General features: G+C 45.3%; 1 protein-coding gene across 17 annotated transcripts in view; it reads right to left on the bottom strand.

Moving 5' to 3' along the window:
* celf2 (cugbp, Elav-like family member 2) overlaps positions 1–19,903 on the bottom strand; it is a 201,959-nt gene that overhangs the window by 147,062 nt on the left and 34,994 nt on the right. For all 17 annotated transcript variants that reach the window (XM_037121495.1, XM_037121497.1, XM_037121500.1 and 14 more), the window contains exon 2: positions 13,671–13,706. In XM_037121495.1, the coding sequence (XP_036977390.1) occupies positions 13,671–13,706 (36 nt within the window). The remainder of the gene's footprint in view (positions 1–13,670; positions 13,707–19,903) is intronic.

Genomic DNA, 19,903 nt, shown 5'->3' with positions numbered 1-19,903 from the left:
GCCAACAATGCCCACTGTTCATTTCCTGCACATCATGTCTGTGTTTCTGGCACCGGGGGCCCCAGACTTAAAACGTACAGCCAGAGAACCAGAGTGGAAAATAAACCGACCTTAGCGCGGCCGTGCCGTCTTTTCATGAAGTTTTTATGAGGTAAATAAATCGTGGACATCATAGCAAAGTCGTATTGAGCCGATGGAAGCGGACCAAGTTCAACATCAAGTCAAGCGTGCGCTGAATTTTCACAGTTTATGAATAGAGAGTTTAAATCACCACAAAACAAGATTAGTATATTACAAAGACATTTTCAGTCCCTGGCGTTATTCCCAGACTTTCTGACCAGTTCTTCCCCCTCCTGTACTCAGAGTCTCGTAAAAATATATTTGGTTTGTTCTGAGAATGAGATAAAAAAAAAAAAAAAAAAACTGTATTCAGATCCTTCGTTTCATGGATAAGTTCTCCCCAAAAATGAAAATTAACTCCATGTCTACTCGTCAAAAGAAAGTTGGGTGAAGTTTCGTAGTCCACAAAACATTTCTGAGGCATTCTCCCTCACAAACACTCCCAGACTCAGGCATGCAAAAAAACTGCACTTGAACGCACCGCAAAGACTTCAGCCTCGATAACTGGGCGAGAAGAAAAGACCTCTCCATACCACCAGGTGGCAGTAGTGTGGATTTGTCAAGACAAACGACATTTGCGATAAGGAGAAAATAAACTAAATGGGTGAATTCATAGACACAACAGTGAAAAGCTGTTTCACTCGCCTCTGTAGTTTCTATTCTCGTGCACTGATTCGCTGAGCTGAACAGCCAATCAGGGCGATTTCTTTCACCGACCAAAACGCCGCCAATAAGGTGCCACAGATGCTCAGTGTCGACCCCAGCAGGGCCCCCGGAGAACGACATGCAGGTGGGCTGCTAAGATTTTATGAAAAATCATCATTAAAATCTCTTCACTTGCCCCCAGTTCATAAAATATTCAAATCAAAATGAAATACAAAGTGAATTAACATAATAATAAAAGTTTTAAAAGATAAAGAGAGTTCCCCCCTGGTGAGGAAAATAAATCATTAAAAAGAAAAAAAAACACATTTTTGACATTCAGAGTTTACGTGCAAACAAAGCACCAACAGGTGAAGGTGTGTGAAGGTGTGACCGAGCGACGAGCACACCTGAAGCTACATCACAGCCGACCTCCCCTCACGTGTCCTCGCTTTCGGCCGGGCCCGGCCTCGTCTCTCCAGGGAGACGGCCCCGGTCCAGCAGATCATGCCCGGGAAGAGGCAGCCCAGACAGGCATGTCTCAGTGAGCGGGCCTCCCGGAGGAGACGCTGCCAGATCCTGCTCCATATACCTGGCACATCAGAGCGTCTCCTCCCCATAGGAGGCTGAGGCTGAAGACACAGGCAGGGAGCTGCTGATTAAAAATTCATCTCTCTGTTTATTATGATTTATGCATGTTTCACTGAGCCAGGAACGGAAAAGAGAGGAGAGGAGAACAGCTTCATTAGTGCATATTGTGCGTATGTGTGTATGCCTATGCCTGTTTGTGTACTCTGTGTGTGTGTGTGTGTGTGTGTGTGTGTGAGAGGCTAGCTGGCAGGTGGGGGATAGTTAAAATTATGGATTGTACGTGAGGTTCATTAGAATGTTTGGCATACAGGGCAAACTCGTCTGTCTTCACAAAACACCTGCATTTCACTGAAAAACAACAACAATTGAAATCCTAAATTATCCGCCGCGCGCGAGGGGCCACCAGCCATTAAAATGCAGCCGACACTTTTGCTAACTTCTAACTTAATTACCCGTTTCCCGCCTCTGTTGTTTACCATTCAAATCGGAAATCGGCCTCTCATTGCACTTTGTCGCCGCCGAAAACTGACGGCCGGGGCGCGCAACGGCGACGAATACCGACGTGTGGCGAGTAAGAGCAGAGGACGGCGGCGGCGGCGGTTCTGAGTTAATGATCTCGTTGTGTCGTCTTTTTCCTGGATTCAAACAGATGCTGCCGCTGATCATATGCTGCTTTCTGCTCATCACACTGGAAGCTGAATGTAAAGAGCATAATAATGGAGCGATACTTTCAAATTAACATAAACAATTAAGTGCTACAAATGTTTTGTTTTTTTTAAAGGGGGCCGACGTTGATGACTGATGATTTCATATTTACACTCACAATAGCTCGTATTTCTGCAAACAGTCGGTTATTGAAGCGGCACCAGGCCGTGTTGTTCACGCACAAAACATCTGTTTTATCGGCTTACATTTCAACACGAGGCACATCCAGGATGCGTGAATCAAACTCCAGCTCTCTGGTTACAAATCTCGACGGTTCTGGATCGCTCCACCCACAGGAAGTGAAAGAGATCAACCCTCAGCTGCCACATCGCGCTACATCACCGTCTCATTCCTTCTTGTCAAAAGTGGGATTGTCTCGCGAGCGGTTCCATGAGACGACACGGCAGAAAAGCATCGATAGTATCATCGTCCCTGCGCCTCGATGACCTCCTCCCAGTGTGTCGTGTGACACGATGTTAAGCGACACAGTGTGTTTTGACCTTTCAGACTTTTTTTCCTGCCCGTGTCTCTGGAGGTTCGTGTCCGACGGGGAGGTAAACAGGGAGCAGGTTGCGTGCGGCTTCTTGACGTCACGGCCCAGCCGGCAAAATGCTCCACTGATACGCTCACATTTATGTCATATCATGTTCACGTCACATGATAATGTTCTGACTTTCATATCAGAGATCGCCAGCCATGTCTGTGGGGACCAGGACAGGAACATGAAGCCAAAATGGGACGTTTTACTTTCTCTAACCAGGTGTGTTTTTTAAATTGGACCAAAAGAAACTAAAAGTTGCATTACATCTGTGGTTGACGTGAGTCCAGCATCATGGACGGGTGAATTTGTACTTCAAGGATTCAGGTTCTTCCTCCTTGTAAAAGTCTGACACCACGGGACACTAAAAATTTGATCAAAACTCAAACTGAGTTCAGCTCAGGTAAAAAATATTCACCTGGTCAGCCTTTGCACTTTTGATTAACTCTAAACATCAAACCAACGGATGAGTATTCAAACACATCGTTTCCACACAGGTCACTGAAGATCTCTGAGTGCAAAGTCAAAGGCATCTGGTCGAAATCCAGCTTAATATATAAACCTGCAATTCACCTGCAGAAACTCGTCTCGGTGTGATCCGATCCAGCTGCTCTGCAAATTCCACATACTTCCTTATAATTCGTTTCTATCAACGAGACCTCTCTGAAGGCCCGGTTCTGTCTCCATCCGCCTGCTGCTGTAAACCTGCTGTCTGCACATGCTCCCGCGTTGAAGGGCTCCTGTCGGAGAACAGAGGACATATGGGCGGCGTCTGGGAGAGACAGAAGCTCGGCGGTTGCGGCGCCGGGCCCGGCTGGTACCTCACAGCAGCTTACGTGTTCGCAAGTGTGCCAATTTTTAGCCTCGTTTACATCCTCCCTTTTCTTTGCAGTTTGGAGCCCCCTCCTCCTCCTCCTCCTCCTCCTCCTCCCCCCCGCTGAGCCGTGACATCATGCCTTGTGAAGACGAGCATCTTGATTTTGTCGTTCGCGGGGAAACAACACAAACCCGGGCGCTGACATCGCAGTAACTTGAGGCCACGGCTCAATCCGAGCAGCCTCTGTCTCTTTTAAATTGTGTTTACGATTTAATGACCTATTTGTGTTTGTTGTTTCCGGCGAGTGGCTGCTTCTCTCTCTCTCTCTCTCTCTCTCTCTCTCTCTCCGCATCTCTCGCTCCCTAACACGCTCTGACAGCGAAAGGTCAATGCCCATTGGCTACATGGGGGGCACTGAGTGATGTAAGGGGGGGAGGCGTTGTCATGGTAACGTACAGGGCTCGGCGAGGACGCAGGATGCTTTTTGTGCCAAACACCAAGGCCAGGACCCGAGCGGGATCAAAAGACTCGAGAGCTTCGACTCGCCGGGCGGAAGCGCAGCGGACTGAACGCCTGAACGGCGCTTTAATTGACTGGCGGCTTACCGGCCTGGCAAATGGGAGGGGTGGGACTCGGCCAGTCGCGCCACTGAAGTAGATCTGCGTGTACGAGACGGACAGCGGAGGCCTAAAGACAGTCCGTTGCGAGCAGCTCTGTTATGTCTGTGAGCCGGCGTTCTGCTGAGCTTGGCTTCACATTAATAAAAGAGGGATTACCAAAGTCTGCAGGCTCGTCTCTGGCCCCTCTCCAGCCGAGAGCCGAGCGAGTGGGGTTCACTCCCGCTGCCCCGCCGCCTCCCTCCCCGCCGTCCTTCGCTCCCTTTTTCTTACCCCTCGTCAGCATGCCGCTCACGTTCATCCCATTCAAAAAAAAAAAAAAAACACACTCTCATCTGCCTTTTCTCCTCCTGTCTGTCTCTGTTCCACTTCTCTCCACTCTCCCTCTAAGTACAGGAGGAGGGAGGGAGAAAAAAAAAATGCACCAAAACACAGATAAATTATTTAGATTTTTTTTTTTCCCCAAAGAGCGAAGAAAAAAAAATGCTTGACTCTGCAGTTTGAAAGAAAAGGGGAAAGGAGGGAAGGAGGAGGAGGAGGAGGAGGAGGAGGGTGAGAAATAAAAATTGCATTAGATACAAGATTCTGCAATCAGCCCGCGATATGAAGAATTAATCTTATCTTTCACCGGCACACACGAGCAAGTAGGAGAGCGCCTCCGAAGACTTCAAGATGACAACGGGACGAATTCGCCTTCCCATTACGCCGCCATTCAGCCATTGTGGCGGCCGACACCTTCGCGATAAGCCGCCGTATTGTTGCCGTTGACAATGTCATTATGGGACAGTAAACAAGCCGTGCAGCGGAGGGTTCGGGATGAACTGGGGCGGGGCCAGAAGGTCGCCAAGACAATCTGGAATGAAAGCATGTAAAACTCCCGAGGGAGAGATAAGAGTCCTCTTCTTCTTCCTTCCCTCCCCCCTCCCTCTTCATCTATCTCCTTTTTCTTTCTCTCACCAAAGCCAAGGACGGGCATATGCTTAGAACAAAGCCCCGGCACTGCCGCGTAATCAACTCGTCTGTACTCCAACAGCAGCAACACAATCTTCCCTGGAGGTCATCCACAGGAAAGGGGCTTAGGAGGCGGTCGGCTGCAGGATCATGGGCTATTAAGATGGGAAAATAGGATGACATTCACCCGGGGCCTCCCACCCCGGCTTCCCTCCACGAGACAATATGTAAACGTACCAACGCGAACAGACTCTGCAGTCAGATTGATGCCGTGCAGGTGTTTGAGGAGAAGAACTTAATTGCAGAGATTGGAGGACTCATCCTCAGACATCAGGCAGCCACCGACAGTGCTGACGAAGTCACTTAAAAAAAAAAAGTAATCTGTTACTAATTAGTTTTTAGTGCACGCTGTTGCTAATTAGCGTCTTGCTTTTCAGAGCCAAAGAGCAGAGCTGTTTTTAAGTCTCGAGTTTTTGTTTCATAAGCAAACTGCGAGTCATCTGAAGTCACCACCCTCGGCATTTCAGCGATTTTTGGCTTTTTTTTTTTGGAGCGTTTCTGGTTTACAAGCCGTGTTAACACCTTCACAAAGCCGATACCAAATCCCTGCAACGCCGGCACATTCATTTGATATTCAAGTTGCGAGGCTATGCAAGACCTGCCCGTGGCTGTTTTATCTATTGTTTTTTTTTTCTTTATTGTTCTGGGATTTCAAACTTGTGTCTTCAGAGACTCAGGTAAGTCTTAAGTAAGGCGAGTCCACGTCACGTCTCAGGTCTGCATCTCTGAGACGAGGTGAAATACGTTGAAAACAGCTCAGCTTTTAAGGCAATAAACCACAAATGAATAACAATCTGTAAACCCAGCGACTCTTTTCACAGCTGGTAACAATCCCCCGTCTCTCTTTACACATTCTGTCAAGACTTGTCGCCTGCACTCAAACCTGAAGGCCGCAGTCACAGTTTGTGCATCTCGATGGCTGCAGGTCTCCGCACGGCATCCGGTGGAAACATCGACCGTTTGCACAGCAAGCAGATCGTCAGTGTGTGACGCAGAAAAGCCTAACGAGCGCTCGCTGCAGGTGTATGTTTCTGCAAAGCACAGATAGGTTGAGTCTTAATGTTTAAGGCACAATAAGTTAGGTTAGGGTTAGGTGACCATATGACACGTTCTGGACGAACGTCATCATAGAGGCAGCAGTAAGAAATGTCGGTATAATCTCTCAGTGACAAATATCAGGTGAGACTGACCTTAAAACCAAACCACCAAAACCACAATTGTCTCCAGATCTTCGGTTGGAGCGTCATCATCGACATCCTCGATCCTCTAAAACTCAAACCCCCTGAAGCCCACGAGAGCATGAATTACACATATTTTCAGATGCATTTCTAAATCAAGCCGCATCATATCCATCATCAGAAACATCCGCCTCAACCTGACAAGTGACTGGCGACGCGCTCGCTCGCAGCAGGTTGGTGGAGCACGGAGGTGGCAGGAGTGGTCCTGTTCCATTTGCAGACATTAGCAGGGGGAGATTAATTTGTCCCCTTCCATTAGGCGGCAAAGCAGCCGTCATGGCGGCTCAATTATCCCTTAACAAAAAGAAAAAAAAAACACAAACAGAAGCCCTTCAAATAACAACGCGCTTGCATGAGTATGTGTGTTGCGTCATATGGATGCAGGTATAGCAGCCGGGCGGTGGAGGAGTGTGTGTGTGTGTGTGTGTGTGTGTGTGTGTGTGTGGGGTCAGGTGTGTTTTCCACTGAGGCTGATGGCTCATTAACGGTAAAAAAAAACAAAAAATCTGCATTCTCTGCGTCTAATATCCTGTTATTCAGCTCTGAAATGCAGCAAATAAGAGGGAGAGGATTGACAGAAAGCGAGGGATGAAGAGAGAGAAGATAGAGCTCGTCGTTGTCGTTGTGTTTAGACTTGCCGTCTTCCTGCCGCTCTCCTCTTTTGTGAAGATTTTCGACTTCATTAGAATTATAATGAACATCAGCGCGGCTCGCTGAAATATTTTTGGCTCCTTGAAAATAAATGAATACACAAGTAAATCAATTCAAATCTGCCCATTATGCCTGTTTTCTGGGTCGTGTGAAACGTGCATAATGGGCCACACTATAAGCGCGCGGCGGGCGCTGTATGTTTGCGAGGCAGCCCGCCATAACGAGCTAAAATTAGAGGATCATTTGTCATCATTCCCAACATCACCGCGTATCGTAGAATCAATTCCATATCCACGACGACATCGACGGGCTCGTGATGGCGTATTGACGGGACTGAGAGACACATCAGCGCATTACAGCGGTAATGTTAAACACTACGGCGGAGTCATGTGGAATGTGGGTGTGTTTTCTGTGTGTGTGTGTGTGTGCGTGTGTGTGTGTGTGTGTGTGTGTGTGTGTGTGTGTGTGTTTGGCTGTCGTGCTCCGCCGGTGTGATGATGTTGCTGTGTAGTGAGACTCGCTAATTGGCTCACCTGTCTCTCAGCCATCTGGAGCCTCTCACCAAAAAAAAAAAAAAAAAATCGAAAAAAAAAATCGTCACACCGAGTTCCCCCCAACATCACACACACACACACACACACACACACACACACACACACACACACACAAAGGCGTGCACACATGTGCCACAATACAGGAAGAAAGACAAACGTGCAAAGGAGCGAATGTAAATCTAAAGCTATTTCTTCGCGTCACGCTCTCGTTATCGGAAGGGTTTGTTATTTTCTGTGTGTGTGTGTCTTGCAGGAATGATTTAATAAGCACACACACACAAAAAAACAACAACCAGTGTGTCGTTTTCTTTATCCTGAGTGCGTTACGTTAATCACACAAACGCCTCAAAATTAACGCGATAATGATTAATTATGGCGAACGACAAGGTTTTTATCCCGTCGTGTGCGAGCAATCAGGACAGAATCAGGATGAATGTGCAGAAATAACAAACACAAGATGGATTATTAATAAATATTGTTATTGTTTCAGGGAGGAGAAGCAGTGGAATGTGAAGAAGAAGACACACCCACGACTTCAGCTCCACCACCTCCACCCACCTCAGAGAGCATCAGCTGGAAGAGAAAACACTCCACTATCCCAGAAGCCCCTGGGGCATGCTGCTGTGTGTGTGTAGCATGTGTGTGTGTGTGTGTGTGTGTGTGTGTGTGTGGGATGAGTCTCATACCAGCAGTGTTTCAGCAGGACAGAAGATGTGAGAGTGTGTGTGTGTGTGCGTGTGTGTGTGTGTGTGTGTGTGCTTCACAGGTTACGTCAGCTGAACAAAAGTAAGGATAACCATGGTAACCTCTGTCACTGCCGCCATCTTGGGAGCAACGTCACGTGATATTATTATCATTATTATTAATTTAGAAGATAGAAGAACTAAACTACAATCTAGATACATAAAACATTTAAATAATAATGTTAGCAGTAGTATTTCCATAAAAATAATCTTAAATATTAATAAGAAGTATGTATGTTTTAATGACTATAATACATTTTAACAACAATATATTTGCAATTAGATTAAATATGAATAATATATGAAAGTGTCCAGATAAACTTGAAATGATAATAAAAACAATAAATAAGTGTTATGAGAGCGATTATCATCATCATCATCATCATCATCATCATCATTGTTATTATTATTATTGGGCCGACAGCAGCAGTAATAAAGACTCTGAGCTTAGAGACCAATAGAGTGTGTGTGTGTGTGTGTGTGTGTGTGTGTGTGTGTGTGTGTGTGTGTGTAATAGTTTTTATTCTCTCAGCTCCCAATGTGTTCCAGGTCAATGGTCTGAATCACACACAAAGCAGTAAGCCTCTGTATGTTCACCTGCCACCTCCTGTGTGTGTGTAGGTGTGTGTGTAGCTGTGTGTGTGGGTGTGTGTGCATGTGTGCGTGTGTGTGTGTCTTGTCCACAAATTGAACCCGTGTCACTCAGAGAGAAAAGAAAAACGTCCCTGAGAGAGAAAAGACAGATTGTGAAGAAGCCAAGGAAGAAAAGATGTCTAAACGTCCGTCCAGCTCTCTGCAGACACCGTCCTCCACCCTCCTCCACCCTCCCCTCCACCCTCCTCCACCCTCCTCCACCCTCCCCTCCACCCTCCTCCACCCTCCTCCACCCTCCCCTCCTCCGCCTCCCTCCCTCCCTCCCTCCTTCTGTCCCTCCCCGTCATTTGCAGTTCTTCATAATTCATGTGTTTGGATGAAATATGGATGAACAGCGAGCATGACACCAGCGCAGCCTCCCGCAATTAAAAAAAAACAAAAAAAAAAAAACAACCCAGTGAGGGTTTTGATCCGGGGGAGCAGGAGGAGCAGCGTCTGCACTTCACCCAAAACCACAACACTCAGATTCCCCCTCACCTGCCTCGAGTGGAGCCATGCAGGTAACTTTCTGAGATACCCGTCTCCACTCAGCGATTAAAATAAATAAATAAAATAAAAAATAGTTCTCCTGTTATTTCTCTTTCTGTGCCGTGTTTGGAAACGTAGTAAATTAAAGACCTTGATTTGCAGGTTGTGCTGCACCTCGGCCATAAAAAGCTGCAGGATGTGTTCGGAGGGATGTGTGGGACGAAATAATTCCAGCTCAAGGCCGGCTTAATAGAGTTTTCAATCTCAGAGTGCTCATGAAGGTTTTTTGTTTTTTTGAGAGGCTTTGATTTCCCCCCTGCTAACACGACCGCTTGTTATCCACGCTGAAGTACGAGGACATGGAGGTGATTTCACTTTGACACTTCCATGCTCACTTTTTGGAGCTGAATATCTCAAAACCAAGACAAACAAAACTGGTTACTAGAGGTAACGAGATGAGAAGAGAAGAGGATGAAGAAGAACAGAGATAGAGGTTTTTTGCATGCGACTACCTCGTCCAAAGAACATGAAACTTTAAGACCCGTTAAGTACTTTTCAAGGAACTACAAGGTTCCTTCTGGCAACTGTTGTCTGCGTTTCCACCGCTGTATAAACTCCAGCAAAGATTATGCAAATGAGTCTGTTGGTGTGTAAAAGTACCAGGAACTTCCACTCCCAGGTATTTTCTTTTCATGGAACCACAAGGATACATCAGCCCCTTGTTGTCTACGTTCCCCCCGGAGGTCAAAAGAACCAAGACCATCATGCAGACGCACGTCAGAACAACGGTTCTCATCTGAAGTTCCCAGAATTTGAGGTCAAAGGAACTATTTTCCAAGGACCAAAAGACCAGCAACACCTTGGAACCCACCCCCAAAACTGGGACAGGGACAGTTTTGGCGTAAAATATTGTTCCTGGATATTTAATTCAGACCCGGGTTAGATCCCGACTCTACCAAAGCTTCCTAGTCCCACTGGGGGAAGTTCCTGTCGTGAGTTTCTCTTAAAATCTGCGTCACTCTTGGAAGAGCGCATGCAGCCATCGTGCTCTCGCTGTGGTAAAATATAAGTCCGGGCGCCGAAAGACCAAATAAGCGAATTCCTCCTCGGCTTAAATGACAGCACATTCTCGCCGGTTATGCTGACTGGGAGCGTTTTTTTAGAGAGCCCCATCTTCCAGACCGCAGCTCTCGTCGGACATTTTCCCCACTGGGGGATAAATTAGAGCTCAGGAAGGAGCCTTTAACACTGATAACTGTCACTGCAGAGGAGCGAGAATACTCCAGCCAGTGTCTTCTGTCTGCAGCGAGCCTGATCCCCGCTCATACATATTCAGATGTGGGAATACTGGAGGGAGGCGGGGCCAGAAGCGGCGCGCCGAGCAGTCGCTGTAGCGAGGGACCGCTGTTGTCATGTGGCAACCGGGGAGGCAATAACGGACGCAGCGTACCGGGACGCCACATTGTGTGAATGTCTGTAATTATAGTCTCGGCTGTCTATGTGTGTCTGGCTCGGTAAACAGGAAGTGTGTGTGCATTTGTGCGTCTCACACACACCTGTAGCCCTCGTGCCAAAGAGGAAACTCGAGGCCTTTAGAGAGCTGTTGTATCTGTTCCACTCTTGAGCTGATGCTATTCATACACTAATCAACGCTTGTTTACGACGATTTGATTTTTTTTTTTTGCAGGAGGGCGGTACGTGCGAGCACGAGCGCCGCGTCCTCCCCGTCCAGGAGGTCATGTCAGAGCCAATAGTGGGTTTGTGGCTCATAATGACCGACGCTGAAAGGCATCGGTGGAGCCACGCTCGCTAATTATCAGCTGTGTGCCTTCAAAGAACATTATCAGCACAAAGACCTGCAATTATGCCCACACTCGCACATGCACACACTCATATACACACTCCCTTCACACCCTTTATCACCCCTGTTTCCGGCGTCGGCTCTGCGCCCTCCCAAACAGCCTTCCTTTCTCTTGATTGTTGTTGTCTTCTTCTTCTTCTTCTTCTTTTTAACTATGCTCCTTCTCTCTTCTCCTATGACTCCCACGACGCTCCTTTCCTCCGTCCCTACTCCATCTCTCAAGCCTGTTTTTATTTCCTGTTGTCTGTTTATCCATCCCCATCCTCCCAATTCCAACCCCATCCTCTCTTTCAGCTCCCTTGTTTCCACTTTTCCTATCTCTGTCTCTGAACCCCCCCTCCCCTCCTTGCTCCTGCTCCTCCTCCTCCTCCTCCTCCTCTCAGCTCCTCTTTCTCCTCCTGGCCCACAACAGACGCTTAAATAACGAGCCGGGTGTCAGTCAAACCGCCAGAGAGCTTCATTAGAGGAGGAGAGCGCACAGGATCAAATTACACGCCCAGTTCTCTTTTGTGTGTGTGTGTGTGTGTTTGCAGGGGATTGTGGGGGGTCGTCGGCGGCGGCGGCGGTGATGGTGGTGGTGTTGGTGAAGGCGGAGAGGAAGTAAACACACGTTCTGGAATGACGCAGCTGTGTGGCGGATTAGTGTGTAACACACACAGTTGTGTGTTTGTGTGTGTGTGTGTGTGTGTGTGCGAGCTCATGCGCCAGTCACAGCCTCGCCTATTTTCTCCAATCAGAGAGAAAAACAAAAAAAACTATTTTGCCTAATTATTCACAGCCACAGTCATCGTCGCTTTTCTTTTGCTCCCCGTGTTTTGCTTCTTCTCCTGCCGGCGTCTTGTTTTTCTGTGCAGGATCTTTTTTTTTTTTTTTTTTGATCTGAGCTCATTTACCTGCTGGGTTCTTCCTATGAATACCATCAAGCTGGATTTAGACAGATGCTGCTATATATAGGGACCTTGACTTTAAAAAAAAATCAATATCATCCAGTTCCGTTATGAGCAAAATGATGCAGACGTGCAGAATTCGTCATTACGGTGTCATATTTTATTCCTGTTTCTTCCTGCAAAGTATTTAGAGGTAAAATTGGTAAAAACATTCATAAATAATAAGATACAAGTTAAATCTATAGCGCTCCTGAATTACTTAAAGGACTACATGAATGGTCAGACAAGATTCAGCCCATTAAAATCGCATATTCTTTACATTACTGCCGCATATTTCCATATTTTCAAATGGGCTTCTAACCATTAGCCATTAGATCCAGCTCATTTCATTACGGAGTGAAAATCAGCGGATACTAAAAGCCGGTTGTGCCGAGATAATCCATCACTGTGATCGTTCTCTCACCTTTGGGACTGCTTTGAATTTACTCTTTCCTCAACTCAACAGTTTTATTGTTTGTCTGATAAGTACTATTCTCTGATAAAGACCGGTTATTTTGGAAGAACCTACTGTTCAAAGCAAGATATATTTCAGAAGAGTCCCAGTTTGATATGTTATTTGGTACGACGTCTGAAGCATCCTGTTGTAGTTTATTTGTCCTCTACAATCTTACTGACCTACAGCAACGAGTCAGAGAAGCAAGAAGAATCAGCGACAATAAACACTAGACAACGTTTGTGTAGACAACCAACTGCAGCTAGTAGCTCGTAAAATAAAGGGTCATTTCCCCCAAATTTCACCCAACAGCGACAAAAAAAAAGGGGGTCACACTTGCACTTGTAGATCACACAAACTGTAATATTCAACCAGTGTTGCGTCAGTGAGCTTTATCTGTGGGTATAATCCACATCATAAAGCATTATACGGGCATCATCCTTCTTTATGAGTGTTATGAATGTTTAATGGTCGAACAGGTGAAAAAGTGCTCCTGCTCTTTTTTTTTTCCCCCCTCGCTCTACTATCTCTTTCCACGTTGCGAGGAAAGAAGGGGGAGGTGGGGAGTGTTGGGGGAATGATGGTTTTTCAGGGCAGGATATTCGTCCTTTTCCTGTTAACTGTGCCTCGGATGAGAAATAGGTACTGCTATTTTAAGATCAGCCCTTATTTAAACCTTCTTCTCCCCTTCTCCCCTTCCCCTCGCTTGATCTGTCGCTCTGTCGCCAAAGGGTTTAGTTTAATGACCCTCCTCGGCCGTAGATCTGAGTCGCGTCACATCTCTCGATTCCAATTTCCCTTTTCTCTGTCTCTGCACTTCTATCTCTCTCTCTCTCTGTCTCTACCCTCCACCTCCTCTCACCTTCCTCTTCTTCTTCTACTGTACGTTACCCGCCCTCCCCCCCAAAAAAAACAACACCACTCCAGCGCCGAAGCTGCTAAAATACCTGCTGATGTAGTCAGTGTTTGGCCCGAAGCCTGGAGATACACTGCATGCCTCATTGAGGATGAGGCCGAAGGGAAGAGAGCGAGTGAGGGGGTAAGAGGGAAAGCGAAAGAATAAAAGATGTATAGCCGTACCTTTGTATCGGTCCGGAGAGGTCGCTGGCGTCCTGCCTGCAAGACAAGAAAGAAAAGCAGAACATTTGTGAAAAGCTGTGGACAAAAATAAATGTAAAACAAAGTGTAATCTCTAGTTTTCATGTACGTGGTCACAAGCAGGTATCTTTTGTGGATGTTTCACTGATGAAACACTACATTTATGGACTGCGCCAGAGTCACAGGAGTCAAAGTTAATAAAAAAATCAGTTTGTGAAATAATATTAAATCTACAGCAACAGACAATAACACTCTATCAAAAAACTTGCTCATATTCAGCGTCAAAGTAAGGAAACATAGCAAAGTTAAGGTAAGGTAACTCAATCTCACCTCTGTAACTGAATCCTATTGATTAAACTGGTTATATTTATATTTCAATTGACGTGAAACTTGGTTTAAATATTTAGAAGAATACGAAGAAACGAGTGACAAACATGAACATTTTTTTCATCAAAGATTTTGCTCACAATCAGTGTCAGTGCGGAAAAACTTAACAAAGGTAAGCAACTCAATCTCACCTCTGTAACTGAATTCTATTGATTAAACTGGTTATATTTCACAAACTGTCATGAAAGTTGGTTTCAGTATTTGAAAGAATACAACATTAGCGACACGCATGAACGTTTTCTCATCAAATTTTTCGCTCACAATCAGTGTCAATGTGGAAAAACTTAACAAAGGTAAGCAACTTATTCCGATTGAGATGCTTATTGCCTCCCTATATGCAGATGACAACCTGCTGTCACTACGAAATCACCTTCATTTACTCAACACAAACACTCTCCCAAATCACAGCATTTTGTTCAAATAAAAAAGGGATTGATTAACATTTATATAGTTTACACTGTTTAAGAATCGATATTATAAAGAAAATATTTTTAAAAACGCCACATTTGATTATATATATATATATATATATATATATATATATATATATATATATATATATATATATATATATATATAGATATATATATGTCTCTGTGATTACAAACCCATTCCAGCCATGGCAACATTTCCTACCCACTTAACTCCCCTCACGCTGCCTGTTTGCAGTCTGAATATATGGCACTGCAGAGGAGCTCTGCAGCTTTAACTTTAGTTTATCTGCCTTTTAACAGTGGAAGTAAAACAGTTGGGCTCCGATGAAAGCGGTTGTTTCTGGAAATATGATACAAATCACACAATAAACTGGCAAACTAAAGCTCCCACACACACACACACACACACACACACACACACACACACAGAGCCATCTAAATAGTAAATTGGTCTTGTCTGTCCTTGGGAACAGAAGAGAAACTTGTTCATTCCACTGGGTTTTCTCCATAATTCCCTGCTGTTTCCTCTTTCTCTCTCCTTCCCTTTTTGTTATATCCCTTCCTCCAATCCTCTGTTCCTCTTCCACTGCATGTAAATAAATTGGTCCCTAGGCCCCACCACTAGACACTGTGTGTGTGTGTGTGTCTGTCCGTGTGTGTGTGTGAGCCAACATTACACTCGATGCAACACAGCCACACAAACGCACAACCCTCCAGAGCTCAGAGCTGCAGCGAATTAGCCCGTGTTTTTATGTCACTGAGGTAAATAAAATAATAATGAATTAACAATGCTGTCGTTAATAACCCGTGTGTGTGTGTGTGTGTGTGTGTGTGAGAAAGAGAGAGATGGTGAAGCAGTGTGTGTGTGTGTGTGTGTGTGTGTGTGTGTGTGTAATGATGAAATGCTGCGAAAAAACTCCTTGCTCCTCCTCAACACAGTGGCCAATCACTGCTATCGCCACTCTTTGCATTTCAAAGACACACTCTTGTCTGTTTCATCTCCGACCACGGAACGCTCATCCTGTTATCCCACTACACACACACACACACACACAGACTCTACACACACACACACACAAACACACACAGACTCTACACACACACATGCTACACACATGCACGCACACAAACGTAACAGCCACCTCCGCTTCAGTCCATTTTCCCCAACGCTATGAATTATGAAAAAGGGTAAATGGAACATCAAGCACACACTGCTCGCACTCACAGGTTTACACACCACACACACACACACACAAAGAAGACACTCGTAATGTCCCGCACGTAAAACTCCGCTACGCACGTCATCTCGCATATTTTCTGAATCTACATACTTATATACAAGCGAGACCTTTTACACGCCGCGGCTCCCATCACTTATTAACTCGTATATATCACTGCAGCCAACAGGAACACTTATAAAGACTCTAATTAAACTTAATTAGAGCAACTTTATGAGCATGATGACACTGAGGACACAGTCAGACAACAAAGAGCTCCTCTCGCTTAACGGATATGATGAAATTGGACAAACCCAGAGCGAAAAATAAAGCAAGATCTCACATTCAAGGCATGTTGGACGTTTAAATTTGTATGTTTGGGATGATAAAAACGGCAGCGCTCGCCTGTTATGTGTCTATATCGGATAAAATGTTCATTTTAAAAAAAAAAGTCATGCTCCGTTTAAATCTTTTCACCCATTGCAGGAGGAAGCTGCAGTAAAGACTCAACAAAGTGAGAGCATATGGATCCAGAAGCTTCACTTAAATATTAAAGATTTGCTGGTGAAATGAATCCTTCTGTGTGTGAATGTGAGCACGCTGTCTCTTTGTGGTTTTTTTTTTTTTTTTGCTCTGCTGTTCCCAGAGATGACCTGTCAGTCACACAGTGTGGCCTCTGCTGTGACCGTGGGAATTTTCTTTTCTTTTCTTTTTTTTTTTTGGTGTTCATACTTCATCTGGTCATTCACCCCGGCTATTTCTGTCGATGCCAACCGCCCCATTCTTCTTCTTTTTCTTCTTCTTCTTCTGTTTCTTCCAATAAAGTTTGGACAGATGTCAGATTAAATGCACCTTTGTAAGTTTCTGATGAACTTAAACTGACAAGAGAGAACTTTTGTAAATGTTTTAATACTGATTAGACAGTTTAATGCCTGGCGAAAAATGACACAATCTGCAAAAACAAGAAACGAAGGCTCAACCAAAACAGGAAGAGGCGTTGCTTTCCCTGGTCACTATCTGCAGGTAGTGGTGGAATAACTTGATTAACTGTGGAAGAAAAAGATGATGCAAAACAAGAGTGAACGGGCCGGCGTTCACTCGATGGAGATTGTTCTGGTGTTGTGTTTGAGTTTCTCTGTTGATACGTGTTTCCTCTCAGCACCAGGACTCTAGCCGGTTCCTGGCTAACACAACCAGGTGTTTAGCTTTACCTTTTCATGGCACTCACATCAGGATTTAGCAGCTGGGCCATTAACGGTAGCCATGTTGCTATCACTGCCTTTACCAAACTGGCATCAACGGTAATACCACAGGGAAATACTAGAGGAGGCATTTTGGGCCATTTCCTCACATGACACATGTTTAGGAGCACTAAACATTAAAAATGCACCAACACAAACCCTGAAATGAAAGGCTGTTTGTCCCGGTTCATAAGTGACGGACATTTAAGACATTTCTTTGTGTGGAAATGTCTGAACAAGCTTTTCCAAAATTGTAAATTACTGTGGGAACTTAATTATTGCACAAGAGGCCGTTTTATGTCCGTACATTGTTTTAGCCTTTCAACATTTTCCACCAAACAAGAAACGTATTAGCTGCTGCACTACAGAGCCACTTAGAAGATAAACATGGCTCTTTACTGAGCTACTTGCTGAAAAACAAAAAAAACAAAACAAACAAAAATTGCTTTTCGGTCTGATTTTCGAGGGCATCAATTGCCCCTTGTTGGTCTTGCTTAAGTCAAGGTGACAAGATTTGGGTCAGAATTGATCACTGGGATGGAAGCAGATGGGAAAACAGCGTCCAGGTGGAAACCAGCCAGCCTTATGCTTCACGACGGACAGCTTTTTGGCGGCGTTTGCGGGCCAGAGCACAAACTCCTGCAGGTCTCACGCCGCTGCAGGCCTGGCGGAGACGTAAAACGAAGATGAAACGTGAGGGACTCCTCGGGCGACAGCGCCAGAACTGTCGCAAAGACGGAGCAGGTGGTGCCAGGACCCGGCGAGCACCACCGGCGTATTTGGACGCAAACACACACATATCCAACACACACACACACACACACACACACTCTGCATCAATACTACAAGGAGGGAGACTCTACGAGCCAGCTGTCACGACACTTCTAAACACCATCGATGACAAGAGCGTTCCCACGTCTGAGCTTTTAAAGTGATTTCCCCCCTCCGTCTCTCTCTCTCTCTCTCTCTTTAATAAACACCGGCACATATTGGAGGTGACACGGATGCTTCTATTACGGTGTGAAACACGAGATGCCATGTTCACACTCTCACGGGATTTGCGTTAACCCATTATCAGTGGCACAAGGAAACCAGGTTAACCGGGAGAAATCAGGTTACAGAAGCAAATCGGAGAACGAGTCCACGTGCACTGCAGTAACCTGGTTACTGCAAAGAGCCGCAGCACAATGTGGCTGATTTTTTACTGTTCAGCGGCAGAAAAGAAGCTATTCTTCTTCTTCTTTTTTTTTTTGTTAAACGTATTGTTGGCTCAGTTCACCCAAATTGCTCTCGAATTGCCATTTCATGTGTCAGTGCAGGTTTTTTTTTTACCACATCTGAGATTTCTACCTCCGCAATACAATCGAAGATGAATTGAATTCTGCTCTTGGAAAAAAACTGCATTATTCACCGACATCATATGAAGTTTTCATACATATAGTAGTACTCTGCTTATTACCAGTGGCTGACTGTAAAGATTAGCATGTGGCCTAGCTTCAAAGTTCTGGTTACTCTTAGTTTTTGGTCTGATTAATGCATCATACCAAGAATAACCTGGTTCATCAGCAGTGTGACGTTTCTGCAAACCCCTGATATCTTCACATCATTTTTGATCGAACGTATCTGTGGTTTGCAGAATCAGACATTCAGTCTGGAGGATTAGAGTTGCATTTCATTTTTTGGGGGGTTTAGTCAACATATCAAAGCTGGAACACCTAGTTAAAACTAGTCCAAGTTATAATCTTCAGGTTTTGATTGTTAGCCAGCTGGTGTGAAACCATCACAGTCTCTGGTTAAACTTCATGGTTATTTCGGAGCGCTGCTGTTGACACATGTTCCTATTATTTCGTCCACCCCACACACATCAATGTCAGTAGGCCAGGAGGTGTATCAGCCTCCATTAGTTTGAGCCAGGTGTTTCTAATTAGGCTGTAATGTACGTTTAGGATCAATCTACTGGTGCAGTTAAACAAGAACAAGACTTTGCTCGACTGATTGATTAATTGTTCAGTTTTGATATTTAATCATTCCAGCAGGCCTCTCGCTCAGCTCCTCTCTCCGATCCAAAACGCTTTCTTTTTTCTCCCCCTCGTCATCGTCGTCTCTGCAGCCCATCTGTGTCATTCTCACACTCTCTGTTTTTAACACTTCCCTCCTTCTCACCTGCCATCCTGCCGCTCACATAACACACAACCAGCCTCACGTCCCGCACCCACCGTCCCCGACCAATCAACACGCCCGGCGCTCGCATTTTCAAACACCGATAAACGCATTCACGCACTTGACTTTCACACCCTCCCAAGACTTCCCACTTCTTTCTTCATCTTCTCTCACTGGCAGGTGTGTGTGTGTGTTTGTGTGAATGTGTGAGACAGCCAGTGTCATTCTGCACAAACTGTGCCAGGTCTTAAGATGATTTCAGATGTGGGCTGTTGTCTCTCATTGGACGTCGAGTCTCGTAGATGCCAATGCGCCGAAGGGGGAGTGAGGATTGGATGAAATGGAGACCCGAGCGACGCCGAGGAAGCCTCCATTTCATTAATCATCCTCTCTGACGGATGCTGCATTCGTGATGTGTGCTGGTGTACCAGAGAGACACAACTCGGAGTGACTCGAAGGTTAATAAGAGCACTGACTGACGCATTCATGTATGTGAAACTGTCGAGACTAAAGGTTCTCTGTACTCGTGAAGGAACAGAATATAAACTGGAATCTAAAAAAAAACAAACCACTCCTGTAGCAAAACCACATCATCCCATTAACTTGTTCACTAAATCGTCTATCTGCGTTTCAAGGCCAATGACATAATGAAATGACCATATTCATATGTCTATTTTACCCTAAATGGGACCCTAATTTACCAAATTAACATCACACTGTAAAAAAGGAGACTTCAAACTCAACATTAAGACCATAAACTCATTAAGAAACGGCTA

The sequence above is a fragment of the Acanthopagrus latus genome, chromosome 14 (assembly GCF_904848185.1).
Source record: "Acanthopagrus latus isolate v.2019 chromosome 14, fAcaLat1.1, whole genome shotgun sequence".
NCBI lineage: Eukaryota > Metazoa > Chordata > Actinopteri > Spariformes > Sparidae > Acanthopagrus > Acanthopagrus latus.
The sequence above is the reverse complement of the archived record's forward strand: the minus strand, read 5'-3'. Positions and strand labels throughout refer to the sequence as shown.